General features: G+C 39.8%; 1 protein-coding gene across 7 annotated transcripts in view; it reads left to right on the forward strand.

Annotated features, from left to right (window-relative positions):
* Positions 1 to 12,989, forward strand: part of LOC142243250 (poly(rC)-binding protein 3-like) — a 1,512,260-nt gene that overhangs the window by 1,431,273 nt on the left and 67,998 nt on the right. For all 7 annotated transcript variants that reach the window (XM_075314940.1, XM_075314939.1, XM_075314946.1 and 4 more), the window contains 2 exons: positions 996 to 1,124; positions 5,136 to 5,279. In XM_075314940.1, coding sequence (XP_075171055.1) covers positions 996 to 1,124; positions 5,136 to 5,279 — 273 coding nt within the window. The remainder of the gene's footprint in view (positions 1 to 995; positions 1,125 to 5,135; positions 5,280 to 12,989) is intronic.

The following is a 12,989-nucleotide window of genomic DNA, read 5'->3' on the forward strand; positions in this document are numbered from 1 at the left end:
TCTATGAACATTAGGAAAGTTGTGATAGCAAAGAAACAAGATTTTTTTTAATAGATCCTTTCATCTACAGTATTAATACATGCATAATTTCAATTCTTTTTATTCATTGATAAATACAAAGTTAATACATAATCTTTGTGTTGAGGATTAAAATCTCACTGCAAATAGTATTTGAAATATTTATTTAAACTCTTCCACAATTACTTTGTGTGGAATGAAAAAAAAAATACTGTTAGTTCAGATTGGAGGGATTTGATGGAAGTGGAAGTGGGTGATCACTTTACTTATACAGTAGATATACAGTTTTTGGCAAAGGCCATTAACAATGAATAAGAAAATGACTATCATTATAGGTCTGTACACTTCATATTTTTTTGTCCTTGCAATCAATGAAAAACTATAGTTTTCTCCATCCCGGTGCATGAATTAAAGCTTGTCTTCTTTAAGACAATTTGTATTTTTAATGGCATAATGTTTGGGTACATAAAATTAATTTATTAGTATTAATTATTTTGGGGTCAAGAGAAGCAAATTATAACAACAATTCTGTCATTGTTTTATTACTATCATTATTGCTCTTAGTACAATTGACTGCAGCATCTAAAGACTTAAACTGCGTTAAACTGATGGGATTGCCATTTTCACCCATCCCCCAGTTGCTGATGGGCTCCTAGGCGGTAACCACAAGATTTTTATTTTTAGAATATTTATTCTTCATAGTTTGGTTACTGACCATCAGTGGTACAATTAGATCACTTTGCGCAGATCTTGACCTGCATATACAGCCTCACTAATAATTGTTTGCACACTTTTCTTCTAATTGGTTCTACAATGATAGATATTACAAAGTGTATTTATGGCTTGAAGAATGTGAGTAATCTGCCTTATTCATTTTGCAAATTGGAAGTTAATGTCAATTTGGTTTAGTTTATTAAGAAGTTTTCTCTAGTTTTGACATTATCACATTTAATTTTGTTTTGTGTCTTTAATTTAAGTCCACAGGTGCTCAAGTTCAAGTGGCAGGTGACATGCTACCAAATTCAACAGAGCGTGCAGTAACTATTTCAGGAACTCCCGATGCCATCATCCAATGTGTTAAGCAGATTTGTGTAGTTATGTTAGAGGTAAGTGCATGGTAATGTGTTTAATTACTTAGACTGGCAATAAGATAGGTTTCCATCCATTGAGACTGCCAGTTTCTTAATTTGTTCACAATCATTTTTGGAGGTAGCACCAACCACAGCCTCCCAAAAATTGTTCAGAGAGGTGTACTGTTTTCCATCATCATAAATCTGATGTTCAAGGAGAGCCATGAGTTCTCAATAGGGGTTAAGTGAGGAAGGGGGCCAAGTCATTATTCTTTTCATATGTAAAGCATGCGATGGAGCACTGTTCTGCATAAAAACCATGGTTTCTTGAAGGATGCAAAGTCTTTCTTGGACATGTCCTGTGTGCTTTAAGACTGTTTGAAAACTATCAGTAGTAATATATACAAGGCACTCCTGAATTCAGTAAAATATGATGATTTTTTTATTATTTCATACTCCGTTTAGTCAAGTCAGACGTTGCGGCCCAAACATGGCCTTCATCAGTAACTAGCACCTGAGATGAATAGAGATAGAGATAGATTATAGTTTCACTCTTTTCATTGGCAGTATTTGGAATGCTAGCAGATATGTGACTGGGATCTGCAGCCTGTTATTTCTGCCATGGGCAGTTGTAGTAATGCTATTAGGAGAGTCTTTGTGGTTTGCAGCCTGTCATTAGCAGTATCCACACAGAGTTGAGTGCTCCCTTTTTGCCTACGCTTTTTCTCCTTCTTTTGCTCCATGTTTAGTAGTCAATTTGCACCCTCAGTTTATTCATTTGCCATCCATGCTGTGCATTCCTGCGTTTTATTGTTTACATTATTAATCCAGCCACGAGTCCATCAAGAGTCACTCTCGTCCTATCAATCCATAAAGCATCAGATATTTTGTAAGTTAACATTTCAATTTGTGCAGTGATGGTTGGGTTTCAGCCTTCCTTACCTTGGCCATGTCTCTGAGCATTGAGAACCTTGTACTTCTGGGCACACCGGAGAAGTTGCAGTTCTGGAATATTACAGCACTGGAGGATAATTGGTTCCTGGTCATTTCACATATAAAGGGACTATGTCACCAGGTTTTTGCGACCTAATCGAAGTATAGCATGATGAAGGAAAAAAGATTCTAATTCCAGCGATGTGTCACTTACTGAGCTGTGTAGTGTAGCTTTTATAAAAATCAGTTTAATTAGCAGGTGATTACCATTAGAGGACTACTTGGACTGCTGCCAGGTAGTCCAGCAGCTGCATGAGCTCATTATAACCCTGCTATACATTCAAATAAATGCTAGATCTGCAGCAGAGAAACATTGATTTTATCAAAATGACAGCAAACACATCGCTGGAATCAGGGTCTGTGTCTCTACATAATACAGCTCTTAGATGGGGTAGCAAAAACCTGGAGACAGATTCCCTTTAATTCTCACCAACTGATTGGTATTTAATGTGCATCTTTTTTGGGCAACCCTGTTAACTACTTGCAACAAAACTTTTGTTGGCTCTATAATCACGCTCCAATATCTTAGCCACTCCAAGAAGGCTGCATCCCTCTGTAAGACTTTTGTAATTATTGACTTTTAAGTCAGTTAAATCTCCTTTTTGGTCTCATTTTGCCTGAAGACAACAAATTGCCTAATATTTGTGTATACCTTGATAAAGGGTGCTAATATCCTTAGCCCAAATCCTCTCTTATTACACAAATACACATCATCTGATCTGCTTCATTCAATAAGTATTCAAGTTGGAAAATATCCATAAAATGAAGATATAATCAAAATACTCAATTTCTTAATAATTGAGCACACAGTGTATGTGAGTCAGAGATGCTAACACTCAGACACTGAATGCACTGCAGAAAATGATTTTTTTCTGTCTATATGCTAAACATAAAATGTATTCAAAGGCATAATGTAATAGAATATGCATAGAGGTATAGCATTGCTAGGGCATTATAGCTAGAAAAAAAAGATGAAAATCTTATTATTAAAGCAAAGATATTGTAAAAATGTTAAGGTGACAGGTAAATGGCATAAAAATATTTAACAGCATTTACCCGATTATTAAAGCTAATGTAAATGAAATAATGTAATACTAATATTTGTAAAAAAAACAAACACCTCATATAGCTATAGCTTCAGAAAATACGTTATGGTTATTTGAATGTAAAAAGGGTAAAACAAAAAAATGATCCTTGTATTCATGTTCTGTGGTAGTTAGTTTCAATATAAAACTGCAAAATTGTCATTTTAAATTGCATTACAGTTACAGTACCACGGATGATACAGCTCTGCTAAGCAGATGAACATGTCACTAGTATTACTGAAATCTGGTGGCCGCTTTGTAAAGTACAGTACAACAATACAGCTGTTTTGTGTCATATGTTAAAGGGGCGCTCGGGTGCTGTGGTAGTCGCAGCAGAGACTGCTGGTCAAACGCAGCATGGCCCTGTGGTTTTCTCCTGCACCACGATCGCCTCTTTAGTGCAAGGGGTTTTATGCTGGGACTTGTAATACGATGTACTCACTTTTAGGCCGGAGGCTAGGGCTGAGCCATTCTTTTGGACCACTTTCAGGCTGCCGGGTGCAGCAGGTCCCAGTACCTTAAAACACCACACAGACATATGGTTCTCATTAACCACCAACTATTTTTTTACTTGCAAACAGTTCAATATCATGCCTTAGGTGGGCACATTCCTTCTCAGGGGTCATACAAGATATAATCCAAACGCTAAGGCTGTACGCTCAGGTCCCCCAACAGGGTTACCAATAGCAACCGGAGACACACTTAATTTGCAGGCCAGCCACTTACCTGGTACTCGGGCTTCCGGTCGATGTCCTAAGCCCCTCACTCATCTTCATACTGCTGGGCAGGATCAAATAGTCCTCCGGGTATCCCGTCGTCCCACCCACAGGGATTTTCAGCTAGAAGCTAAGACGGGCCTTTCGGGGACGGCACTCCTCTGCCTGGTTCTGTCAGGACCTGCTCCTGTCATTGGAGCCCACTGGCCTTCCGCTGATTGAGGGGGTTCTTTGGGTATTTGCCAGGGGGTGGCCACCATGCAGGCCATCCGGACTCTACCCACACTCTGAGACGTGGTTCACACAGCCCTCTTCACACTAGGGTCCCATGTGTCTGGCACCGAGATTCGACCCAGAGGGTCAGTCTAATTAGATTTGGTTGGGGCCTGTTACTCATTCCTCTCTTTCTGGGACTCTCCTGTCATTTCCTGTGTTCCTCGATTGTATCATTGATTGTATTTCAACTTGCATATGGAAATTATAATTATAGTCAGCTGTTTGTATAATTGCTTATTCATATATCTGATAGACAATCCCTTACTTTGTGCAAGTCTGCCTAGAAGAATTGATGCTGTTTTGAAAGCAAACGATTGCCACGCCAGATATTGATTTGATTTAGATTTTTTTTTTTGCTCATTCACTTTACACTTTTGTTAATTGATAGAAAAAAAACTATTCACACTTCTATTCATGGAGGTATTCTTACTTTCAACATTTTTCCACATCTGCTTAAACTATAACATTCATTATTATTATCTTTTATGATATTTTATGGGGTTTTTCTTTAAAAAAGAAAAGTTTTTGTTACATTTTTAACATTATAAGTCATGTGATTCCTATGTTTCCCTTACAATTTCATAATGAAAAATGTCAAAAATACTACAGAAAATGCAAAACACATTCTTTATGGGAGTCAAAATAGCAGAAACGGTCTCATATAACTCCATTCCTAAAGGATGCAGTAATTTAAAAATAAAAAAAGTTGTAAACACCAAAGACACAAGTGAGATGAAGAACAAAATTACCGAAAATTACAGTTTATGTATTGCACTGAAAATGTCCTGGTTATCTTCCAGCAAACATTTGGCCAAAGCTTTAAAAAATAAAAAAAGCAATTAAAATAGGAAAAAGTGTTATTTAATGACAACATTTCAATGGTGATATCAATGATGTGTCCTTGAACCATTTTTCTATTTCTATTTATTATTCTCTTTTCATTATATAACTTCAGTTCTTTTTTTATTACTTTTCAGTCGCCGCCAAAAGGTGCCACTATACCTTATCGCCCAAAGCCTGCCTCTGGACCTATTATTTTTGCTGGAGGCCAGGTAAGAGCGGATACCATTTTGGCCTCAGCTGGAAATCACGCCGTCCTGGCCCAACCTCAACCAGCACCTGTTAGTTTACTCTCTTTTTCCTGGTATAGTATAAGAGTATATGTTGTTTGAGACATTGCTTGCACAATGTAGATTAGTTCACTCCAACTGCTTTGTCATTTCAGAATCGTTATCACTCCTCCTGTTTACCATACCTTCCGTGGTTGCATAAATGTTGCATGCTGTCTCCCCCATCTTTAATTAAGTTGCAGATTCTTTATACCTCATCTTTCTCATGTTTACATAGTTACTACAAATATGATGGTATAGGATACTGGTATACTTGCACAATTGACAACTTACAATGCAGGTTTGGCACAGCCCTCGGAGACTTGGCAACAGGCCATAAATAAGTGTTCTGTATATTACATTATAGTTACTATATTAGATTACTATTTACAAACCTTTAAATACAACATTTCAATTGTAAATATAAAAATGATTGAAGAAAATTATTTTCAGTATATACCGGTATATATTTTTGAAAAAATAGTTACGTATTTAAATAGTTACATAGTTACAGGCTGAAAAAAGACATAAGTTCATTACGTTCAACCTCTCTTTATCAATTATACATTATCTATCTCTAGATTATTTATAACCAACAAAGCCATCTGAAACACATCTAGTCCTTTTTTATATGCTGTTATAGTGTCTGTTGTTATTATCTCTTGTAGTAAAACATTGTACAGTCTGACTGCTCTAACAGTAAAGAACCCTTTCTTATTTAGATGCCGGACATGGCTTTACTCAATATATTTTGGATAGCCGCTAGTCTTTGGAAATAATAATAATAATGTGCCATTATTTTGTATTGACCGCACTTATTTAAAATGAAACAAGCCCTATGTAACCTGTCTTTATAGGAGAGATTATGCTGCCCTATCAATTTGCATGCCATTGGTCTTGGGCTAAATTTATATTTCCAATTTCCTTCTTAGAATGTAGAGTCCTAAATTGGATCCCATTATCAAGATATGGCCTTATAAGTAGTGATGGGTGGACCCGGACTGTAAAAGTCCAGATCCGCACGGGTTCAAAAGAACCCAAGCATCGACCCCAGACCCGGAGTTCTCAGGGAACTCCGGGTAATAATCCGGATCTGGCCACCCAGGTAATAAAAAAAAAATCAAAGAAAATAAGAATAAAGTAAGAGCTTCATACTTACCAGTCTCCTTGTGATTGTACACTGCTTCTGGGGCCGCTCACTCTATTTCTGGAGCCTCTCATTATCTTCATGCATATGTACTGCTTTCCCCGCCTACAGGCATCTCCACTTGGTTGTAGTCAGACAGCACCCTCACCCTGTATGTCAGCATATCTGACTGCTTTCAATCACACACACTGTCTGCTTTTAGATTGGTGTGAAATAAATAAATGAAAACATTGGTGTAGGGTCCTCCCAAATCATGATTGTCAGCCATGATAAAGCCAACAACTGGGAGCTGGTATTTTCAGGCTGATGAGGCCCATGGTTGTAGTGGCCCCCCAGCCTAAAAATAGCAGCCAATAGCCACCCTGGATTGTCGCATCCATGTCATGCGACAATCCCAAAACTTTACCAGGCTCATCCTGATTACCCTGGTGTGGTTGCAATAAGGGTAATAAGGGGTTAATGTTACAGCTGCCAATAAGCCCTAGATTAGCAATGGGAGGCGTCTGAGACCCCCATGACTATCTGTAAGTGAAACTAAATAAATATAAACACCAAAAAATTCCTTTATTTGATATAAAATACAAATAAAACAACACACATTTACCCCTTTATTAACCTCAAAAACACACAGGTCCGATGTAATCCACAAGAGGTCCCAAGAGGCAGAGACTGAGCCACAGGAATGATGGTGACATCACTCAGGCTATTTGAGGTCACAGCTTGAGGTTCCCATGGTTCTCCATCTGTGATTGGAAGGTAACCTGACCTCAGGTGACCTCATTGAACAGAGTGACCTCAAGGGGTCACCTGAGGTCAGGTTACCTGCAATCACAGATGGAAGACCGTGAGAACCTCCAGCTGGGACTGCAAATAACCTGAGTGATGTCACCGCTCATTGCTGCTGCTCATTCTCTGCCTCAAGCTCACAGCAGGCAGTCATATAAGTATAGATTCTTTTCAGGCACAACAAATCTATATATTATCATTAGCACAGGAAGTTGTATTTTTCTTTTTGTGTAGATTGCACTTCACATGCTAGTTTAGTTACAGCTGGGTGCAAACTGTCCTAGTGTCTGCAATCTTTACTATTATTACAAATCTATTACATTTGACTTCCAAAATTTCCACATCTCCTACATTTTGACAGACACAAATAAGTACCTGTCAGGAAGAAAGTAATGAAGAAACAAATGGTGAAGTAACTTTTTGAGGAGTGTTATTCTTCTGCTTATTCAAGGATAATCATCCACATATTTATAAAGTCCAGTGTTGCCATCTAAAACATAATGGTTATATCCCATGCAATCCAGAGCAATAGATTAAGATGATGCTCTATCCATAAGAGTAAGCTTCATGCATAGAGCAGAGTCATTTACACAAGGCTGTGCATTGACATTGAGTCCCTGCAAGTCTGTATTATGTAAATGTAGGCATTGAGTAAGATACTATATGATATCTCTAGAGGAAAACGCATCAGAATATCCATCCAATACAGCAAGCCACAATTTTTCAGTTGAATCTACATAGTAAACACTTTTGTTACACCTTTGTATCAAATTGGAGACATAGAGGTAGAGCTTAGCCTTATAGTAGTATATACAGTAGGTTCCATAATATAGCTTTGATAAGTTGCATAATCTTAGAGGGCAATTCCTAGCCAAATATTGTGTCTAAGGCTGTGTCCACACTTTGCTTTTTTACCTGCTTTTCCGCTGCTTTTTCAACTGCAGCATTTTAATGCAAAAATGCATGCGTTCTGCTTTTCAGGCCTGCAACACACATCCATAGAAAACGTGCGTGTTTGGTCCGTTTCCGTATATACCGGAGACACGGCCAAACGTGCACCAATGTTATTTAATGTTTGAGGACACATGTGCGTTTTTCATTAAGGTCCGTGGGTCCATGTGCGTGCTACGTTTGTGTCTCTGTTTTGCACGGAAGCATGTCCGTTTTCAGCACGCAACACACAGCACGGACCCAATGAAAGTCAATGGGTCTGTGCGCACGTCCGAGTGACACGGACGCATCTCTGTTTGTTCCCTGTACGTTTTGTGCTTTTTTCATGTGATGTCGGTCTTTTTTCTTTTTCTGTTTCGTTCTCTCCGTCGGTCTCTCTCTATGTCTGTCGGTCGGTCTCTTTGTCTTATCTGTCTCTCTCACTGTCTGTCGGTCAGTTCCCCCCCTATCTCATACTTACCGTTCCCCGATCTCCGGCGCGGCGCTGCACTGCTGTTTACTATTTTGAAAAAGCCGGCCGCTCATTAATCAATCTCGTATTCCCTGCTTTACCCACCCACAGGCGCCTGTGATTGGTTGCAGTCACACACGCCCCCCACGCTGAGTGACAGCTGTGTCACTGCACCCAATCACAGCAGCCCGTGGGCGTGTCTATACTGTGCAGTAAAATAAATAAATAAATAATTAAAAAAACGGCGTGCAGTCCCCTCCTTATTTTAATACCAGCCAGATAAAGCCATACGGCTGAAAGCTGGTATTCTCAGGATGGGGAGCCCCACGTTATGGGGAGCCCCCCAGCCTAACAATATCAGTCAGCAGCCGCCCAGAATTGCCGCATACATTATATGCGACAGTTCTGGGACTGTACCCGGCTCTTCCCAATTTGCCCTGGTGCGTTGGCAAATCGGGGTAATAAGGAGTTAAGGGCAGCCCATAGCTGCCACTAAATCCTAGATTAATCATGTCAGGCGTCTCCCCAAGATACCTTCCATGATTAAGATGTAAATTACAGTTAAAAAACACACACACCCAAAAAATCCTTTATTAGAAATAAAAAACACTAACAAAGTCCCTCATCACCAATTTATTAACCCCGACAAAGCTCTCCATGTCCGGCGTAATCCACGGACCTCCAGCGTCGCATCCAGCTCTGCTGCATGCAGGTGACAGGAGCAGCAGAAGACACCGCCGCTCCTGTCACCTCCACGTAACAAATGAGGTGAGTAGCGCGATCAGCTGAGCTGTCACTGAGGTTACCCGCGACCACCGCTGCATCCACCGCTGGATCCAGGTAACCTCAGTGACAGCTCAGCCGATCACGCGGCTCTCTTCATTTGCTGCGTGGAGCTGACAGGAGCGGCGGTTTCTTCTGCTTCTCCGGTCATCTTCATGCAGCACAGCTGGAAGCGACGCTGGACCATCCTGGATTCCGCCGGACTTGGAGGGCTTTTTGGGGCTGATTAAATTGGTGAACCAGGGAATGTGTTTGTGTTTTTTATTTCTAATAAAGGATTTTTCAGTTGTGTGTGTTTATTTACTGTAATTTACAGATTAATCATGGAAGGTTTCTCCGGGAGACGCCTGACATGATTAATCTAGGACTTATTGGCAGCTATGGGCTGCCAATAACTCCTTATTACCCCGATTTGCCAACGCACCAGGGCAAATCGGAAAGAGGCGGGTACTGTCCCAGAACAGCCGCATTTAATGTATGCGGCCATTCTGGGCGGCTGCTGACTGATATTGTTAGGCTGGGGGGCTCCCCATAATGTGGAGCTCCCCATCCTGAGAATACCAGCCTTCAGCCGTATGGCTTTATCTGGCTGGTATTAAATTTGGGGGGAACCGCATGCCAGTTTTTTAATTATTTATTTATTTATTTCTATACTCCATAGTGACACACCCACCGGCTGCTGTGATTGGGTGCAGTGAGACGCCTGTCACTCAGCGTGGGGGTGTGTCTCACTGCAACCAATCATAGGCGCCGGTGGGCAGAGAAAGCAGGGAATACGAGATTGTTTAATGAGCGGCCGGCTTTTTCAAATTAGAAAAAGCCGCCAGAGCAGTGTGAACGCCGTGCAGCGCCGGTGATCGGGGATCGGTGAGTATGAGAGAGGGGGGGACACTTCAGTCACTCGGGGGATTAGCGGTCACCGGTGAATCCTTCACAGGTGACCGCTAATCAGTACACGGCAAACAGACAGAGCCGCGGCATGACAGTGAAGTCGGGTGAAGTTCACCCGAGTTCATTCTCATCCCGCTACTCTGTCTGCTGTCTGCCGACATGTAGTAAACGACATTTTGCATCACACACGGATATTCCACACGGACAACACAAACACATGTCAGTTAAGTTTCACACGCACACACGGACATTTCACACGCACATACGGCTAGCATACGGGATACATACGCAGGCCACACATACCATAAAAACGGACCTAAAAAACGGAAAACGGACCCGAAAAACAGCCCGTTTTACACGGATGTGTGTTTTAGGCCTCAAGCATAGTCTATGGGAATTTGGGATTTCTTGTGCGCACTTTGCTGTTCAAAACACTGTGTTTTTGTTGCAGAAATTTGGGCAAAAACTATGCTTTTTAAAGAAGCAACATGTCAATTGTTTTTGCCATTTGCGTTTTGAACTGCAAGTACCTCAACGCAAAGTGCGCACATAGCCTAAGGCTATGTGCGCACTTTCCGTTGTCCTACATGCAGTTGTAAACGCACGTTTTAGCCTTAATTGATTTAGCTAAAGTTGTCTTTTTCAGAAATTTAGCGCTGAAAACGCATGCGTATTTACTGCGTTTTAGATGCGTTTTCAGCATTTTTTACATGCTTTTTCCCTTCCGTTTTGACAGATACGTTTTGAACATCAAGGTACTGCTAAATAAAGTTTAAACAGTCAAACAGAATGAAAAAAGAGAAAAAAAAGGGACAAATCTATATTAATGGGAAAAATAATGGAAAAAGATATATTCAATAAAATTATAGCGGTAATATACATTTTATCGGTAAAATAGCAATAAAAGCATATTTTTCGTAAATTTAATTGTCGGACTATGTGTGTGTGTAAAGGGACATATCAAATCATTATTTTGATGTCCAAAAAGCATGCGTTTTGGTAGTCCAAAACGCATGTTTTGTGCACTGAAAAAGCATGTTAAACGCTGGAATTTTGATTTTGCATGCGTTTTGCTACTTCTCATTGACTTCAATGTTAACAAAACGCACCAAAAATGGCAAAAACAATTGACAGGGTCCTTTTCTGAACGCATGGTTTTTGTCCAAACTTATGCGTTTTGAAACACAAAGTGCGCACAAGAAATCATGAATTCTCATTGTCTTAATAGAAAACCAAAACGCATGCATTTGGGCACAAAAACGGTGCAGTTCAAAACGGACCCAAAACGCACTTGAAACGCAGGTGAAAACGGAAAGTGCGCACATAGAATAAAAGCAGAGTTTTTGCCCAAATTTCTGCCACAAAAACACAGCGTTTTGAACAGCATAGTGCGCACAAGAAATCCCAAATTCCCATAGATGTTGCTTGAAAAGCAGAACGCATGCATTTTGGCATTAAAACGCTGCAGTTGAAAAAGCAGCGGAAAAGCAGGTAAAAAAGCAAAGTGCGGACACAGCCTTACAGCATAATCAATTTTATATGGAAAAAAAGATGCAAGACACTGGTACAAAATAATCATATATAGAGAGAACAAATAAATGAAGAAATATTTGTAACAATCATGCTATGTACAAGACCACCCATAAAATTATATGCATAAACATATAATGTCAATAAAGGGGATCCAGTTAGATACTGAGAAAGATAACACTGTCACAGAGTTAATAACTCAAAATGGAGTTTCCCATATATATGTTTTTCCTCATATACGGGCAACTGTATTTTGAGTTCTTTAGATAAATAACAGTCATAAATTTTTCTCAGTACCTGAAGTACTACCTATCTGGCTCCGCCTTAATTTACATTAATTGTTTACCCATATACTTTTATGGGTGGCCTTGTACATAGTATGATTGTTTATTTATGCTACTCACAGTGGGAAAAAATAAATATTTGATACACTGATGATTTTGAAAGTTTTCCCACCTACAAAGAATGGAGAGGTCTGTAATTTTTATTATAGATACACTTCAACTGTGAGAGACAGAATTAAACAAATCCAGAAAATCACAGTGTATGAGTTTTAAGTAACTACTTTGCATTTTATTGCATTAAATAAGTATTTGATACAATAGAAAAACAGAACTTAACATTTGGTGCAGAAACCTTTGTTTGCAATTAGAGGTCAGATGTTTCCTCTAGTTTTTGACCAAGTTGGCACACACTGCAGCAGGGATTTTGGCCCACTCCTCCATACAGATCTTCTCTAGATCCTTCAAGTTTTGGGGCTGTCAGTGGGCAACATTGAGTTTCAGCTCCATCCAAGATTTTCTAATGGGTTCAGGTCTGAAGACTGGCTAGGCCACTCCAGGACCTTGAAATGCTTCTTACGGAGCCACTCCTTAGTTGTCCTGGCTATGTGTTTCGGGTCTTTATTATGCTGAAAAACCCAGCCATGTCTCATCTTCAATGCTCTTACTGAGGGAAGAAGATTGTTGACCAAAATGTTACAATACATGAACCCATCCATCCTCCTTTCAATAAGGTACAGACACCCTGTCCCCTTTGTAGAAAACCACCTCCTATATATGATGATTTCACCTCCATGATTCATTTGTTGGAATTTTTGGGGGTTTTGCTCGTCCTCCAAACATGGCCAGTAGAGTTGATACTAAAAAGTTCTATTTTGGTTGCATCTGATCACATGAACTTC

Source organism: Anomaloglossus baeobatrachus, chromosome 6 (genome assembly GCF_048569485.1).
Source record: "Anomaloglossus baeobatrachus isolate aAnoBae1 chromosome 6, aAnoBae1.hap1, whole genome shotgun sequence".
Classification (NCBI taxonomy): domain Eukaryota; kingdom Metazoa; phylum Chordata; class Amphibia; order Anura; family Aromobatidae; genus Anomaloglossus; species Anomaloglossus baeobatrachus.